We start from the raw sequence: 4,030 nt of genomic DNA, 5'->3' as shown, positions 1-4,030 counted from the left end.
GTACACCTGTCCTCCACCTACCCCTGGAGGAGTGGCCAAGTTAAAGTATTTCCATGTCAAACCCTCAGGGACAGTTGGGAACCTGGGGTCAAGAGAGGTAGGGACTGGCCCAGGGCAAATGAGGGGTATAGAGTACAAGGAGCAAGGATCCTCTCCAGTCATGGCCAGCCCCAACCCCCCCCCATGAGGTTCACATTGGGGGTGAGAGCCCTTCAGATCCTTGAGGATAGCTACCCACCCTGTCCCATGTGGCGACATGAACTTGGGCACCCCCAGACATGTGGAAGCATGTACACCTGCACGTGTACACACACACACACACACACACACACACACACACAAATACCACTCAGACTGCCCAGATGTGGATCAGATGGGGAGGACATCCTGGGACTGAGGTGGGTGACAAGGAGGCAAGGAAAAAGAGGTCAGAGACAGTTGAGCCGAGGGACAGGGGCATCAGGACCCCTGGCAAGAACCCAGATCCATAGCATGGGGAGGGGAGACAGTCCAGATTGATGGTCAGGGGGTTCCCCAAGGGGCCCGGGGGGGTTGCCAGGGCACTGGCAGAAGAAAGGGTCTGGGTTCTGGTGTCCATCACCATCCTGGGCCACTGGAAGTAGGAAGAGATAACACCCCCATGCCCAAGTCCAGACGGGACTACAGCACAAAGGGCCTCAGTTTACTCTTCCGTCAACTGGGCTGCAGAGATGGCATGTCCCTAGGGTCCCACCAACTTGTGGAAAAGTCTGTTGGTCTTGGATCTCCATCCCCGTCTCACTGTGCTCCCAGTCCTGGGAAAATGCTTTGTACTCCCTCGAGGTCCTTCTGAGCACAGGACAGCCTGGGGCTTGGCCGCCTGATGGCCAGGCTTGGCAGAATGTGGCAGAGCACTGAACCGCCGCTCTGGGGACCAAGGTCAGGAACCACCCCCGCATACTGATGCAGCCTCAGGGTCCCCGTTTGGAAGAGGTTCCAGGGTCCATGCTCTGGTCAGGGTGAGGAGGCCTTAGGAAGGAACGAAGCACACGACAGGAGAGGGAACGAAGCACACGACAGGAGAGGGGAGAAGGGAGGCTTCTGAGCTTTCTTACATCACCCCCAGAGCTCCCAGATCCTGCTCCTGGGAGAGACCCAGAGACACACAGAGGAGGCAGAGACAAGAGAATGAACACAAGAGAGGGAACCAGGAGAAGTCATAGACTTTCTTCAACTGGGTTGGAAACAATACCGCATCATTTTGCCCTATTCTAGTCCTTAGAGCGCCGTCACACAGGCCATCCCCACTGGAGGGCAGAGAATTCCACAGGGATGTGTGACCAGGATTCGGGAATGCCAAGAACCACTGTGGGGACTGCCCAGCACATGGGTGCAGGTGAGGCCCTGGGACCTGAGCCTAAACCTAATGGGAGTCCCTCCCTGGAAGTCTGTGTCACGAGAGGACAAGGTCAGAATCCGTTCACTGCAACCTTCCCACAGGGGCTGGGACACAGGCGGGAGGAGGGTGGCTTTGCCTGGACCCCAGAGCAGATCCAGGGCCCTCTGAGCTGTGTTCTATGCCCCGACCAGCTCCCCACTCATCCTTGCATTCCCACGTGTGCGTACCAGCCTCCTGTGAGAGTAGGTACAGAACATATTTGGAGGTCCTACCCCTGATGGCGTCCCTAGAAGTAGAAGCCGGAAGCCCCCACTGTGCAGGTGGGGAGCCTGGGGAGGCCCTGAAAGGCACACGGTCTGTCCAGGTTCATAGCCCTGGGCACGAGCAGGAACCCAGTCCGAACCCAGCTCTGTGTCCTCACCGTGGGGACACTGGCTGCCCTCAGGCCTCGCAGGTGCTGTGGGTGGGCTGTGTGGGTGTCACTGTATGGATGGGGCATGGAGTAGAGGGTGAGCATTGAGCACCTGGGGGAGGGGGCCCCTCGGGGGGGCTCTTGTGTGAGGAGGAAGTGGTTGGTAAGCAGACCCCAGGCAGTGGTGACCTCACTTTCCTCACAACAGAGCCCAACAGAATTTGGAACCCAGGTAACCAGGCACCCACATTCCAGAGACAGCCCCCTGCCCAGCTCATTTTGTTGCAGATCTTTGAACAAGCAACATGTTCTTATGTTGCGTCCCTATGTCCAGAGGCTGCAAGCTGAAGAAAGCATGCCCTGCAAACACTTTCCCTCAATGGGGATGTTGTCGTAGGGCTCCCCGATGGCTCTGGCCATTTGGCCAAAAGAAGAGAAAGGTAACACCATGAGGCCCAGAGCCAGCCCCCAGTCCCACATGCTCTGATTCAACTGTGCAGCCCTAGGTCCCCTCCCCATGCTTGTGTGTGTGTGTGTGTGTGTGTGTGTGTGTATGGCTCACGTGAGGTGCGCCCACCCTATTCAAGAACAGGCTGACAAGGGGTCAGATGCCCCATGGGTAGTTCGTGTTCATACCCCAGTCAAGGCTGGCTGGGTGGGATGTGGGTGTGGGAGGCTGCTAGTTTCCCCCCAGGGTTTATCCCGTGTCCTGCAGGTATGGGTCCCTGTCCCAGGTGTGGCGCTGTGCACGCACTGGTCTGTGTCTGATCTGGGAGCAGCAGGGGGAGTGGGCAAGAAGACAGTGAGGATAGCTGGGCAGGGTTCTAATGGTCTGGGCTGGCTACCGGTGACTGTCTTTGCAGAACACTGGTGATGATGAAATAGGAAGGAGGCTGGCGGACACCCACTCCATCTCCCTGACAAAGAGAGTGACTGTACCGGGCTTTGCGGGAGCAGGGACTGGGGACTCCGTGGGAAGGCCTCTGACACTGCCCAGGTGTCTACACCACCTCGTAGTCCAGGAGCCGGAGCCCATGGAGGCCGAGCCTGAGGGTGAGAAGCCCGGGGCTGGGTGCATGTGGGTGTCTGCGGATGGGTCGGTGCCGGGCCCCAAGGGCAGGAGACCCCAGAGGCTGGTGTGGGGCCTGGAGCCAGGACTGGGCTCAGAGCACACAGCGGGTGGACTGCAGTCAGGGAGATGTCCCAGTGAGGGTTCCTCCCTGGCTGCAGCTTCTCTGGGAGGCCCTGGGCTGAGCTCTGTCTCTGCAAAGGCACCTGGAGAGGCAGGAACATGGGTGAGCTTTTCTGCTCTCACAGCTGCTCCATCGGAGGAGCCAGAGCTGGCCCCACCTGCATCCACAGCTCCTGAGGCGGGGATGGTGCCTGCAGGGACTTCAGCTGGAGACCAGGAGCCAGCAGCTGACCGGGCACCTGCCCACAGCGAGGCTGACTCTGTCCAGGAAGAGCTGGCGTCTGCCCCTGCCCCTGGGCCTCCTGACCCTGTCCCAACCCCTGCCCCTACTCCTACTCCGGTGGGGCTCCCAGAGCCCCATCCAAAGCCCACAGCCCTGCTCCTAGAACAGTTACCCGTTGTTCCATCCCCCGATCTTGACGACCTGCAGGAATGTTTTGTCCCTGACATGTACATTTTTCCTTTCTGCTACATAATGATTGTTATTTTATCTTTCCGTGTTCTATATACTATTTATCATTTGTTTTAAAATTACTTGTTTTCAATTAAACGCGTGAGTCTAAGTACATTCCCAATGCTCTCCCACCACACCACAGAACATCGCTGCAGGATATCTCCTTCCCCAAAGGAGACCCTGATCCCAAAGTCCTCCCCGCCCATTTCTCCTCCAACCCAGATGCTCGCAACCCCTGAGCTGCGTTCTCTCTCTGTTCATTCCCTGATCTCGATGTTTCTGTACGTGGAATCACACAACAGGTGCCTTTGTGTCTGCCCACTGGTTTTGAAAGGGGACTTATTTTTTTCTGTTTACTTAACATAGATTTTCCTTCATTCGATATTGACACGCCCGATGGATTACAGATGAGATGTAATCACAGAGGACCCTTTAGGAATTATGGGCACAGTCTCAGGGTGAGACCCCTGTTCCTGCTGGGACACCACAGCCTGACCCCAGACAGGACACGGCTGGCTCCTCTGTGGCCCACACAGAAACCACGCAGAAAGCTGGAAGACACACCACAGAGGGCAAACACATCACTCACAACCC

The 4,030-nt window shown here is 57.3% G+C and overlaps 1 protein-coding gene across 1 annotated transcript; it reads left to right on the top strand.

The window, feature by feature from the left end:
- Positions 1-1,392: 1,392 nt before the first annotated feature.
- Positions 1,393-3,511, top strand: CDRT15L2 (CMT1A duplicated region transcript 15 like 2). The gene is made up of 3 exons (XM_047743171.1): positions 1,393-2,230; positions 2,654-2,843; positions 3,108-3,511. The coding sequence occupies exons 1-3, from the start codon at positions 2,096-2,098 to the stop codon at positions 3,509-3,511; spliced, it is 729 nt and encodes a 242-aa protein (XP_047599127.1). The 5' UTR covers positions 1,393-2,095.
- The last annotated feature ends 519 nt before the right edge of the window (positions 3,512-4,030 follow it).

Source organism: Lutra lutra, chromosome 8, assembly GCF_902655055.1.
Source record: "Lutra lutra chromosome 8, mLutLut1.2, whole genome shotgun sequence".
Classification (NCBI taxonomy): Eukaryota; Metazoa; Chordata; class Mammalia; order Carnivora; family Mustelidae; genus Lutra; species Lutra lutra.
Note: the sequence above shows the minus strand (reverse complement) of the source record. Positions and strands in the feature narration are given on the sequence as shown.

Excerpts from the sequence above, each read along its gene's own strand:
- CDRT15L2 (XM_047743171.1), top strand. The coding sequence starts at position 2,096 with ATGTTCTTATGTTGCGTCCCTATGTCCAGAGGCTGCAAGCTGAAGAAA. Across the intron at positions 2,231-2,653 it reads TTGGCCAAAAGAAGAGAAAG|AACACTGGTGATGATGAAAT; the intron begins GTAACACCATGA and ends CTGTCTTTGCAG. Across the intron at positions 2,844-3,107 it reads CATGGAGGCCGAGCCTGAGG|CTGCTCCATCGGAGGAGCCA; the intron begins GTGAGAAGCCCG and ends CTGCTCTCACAG.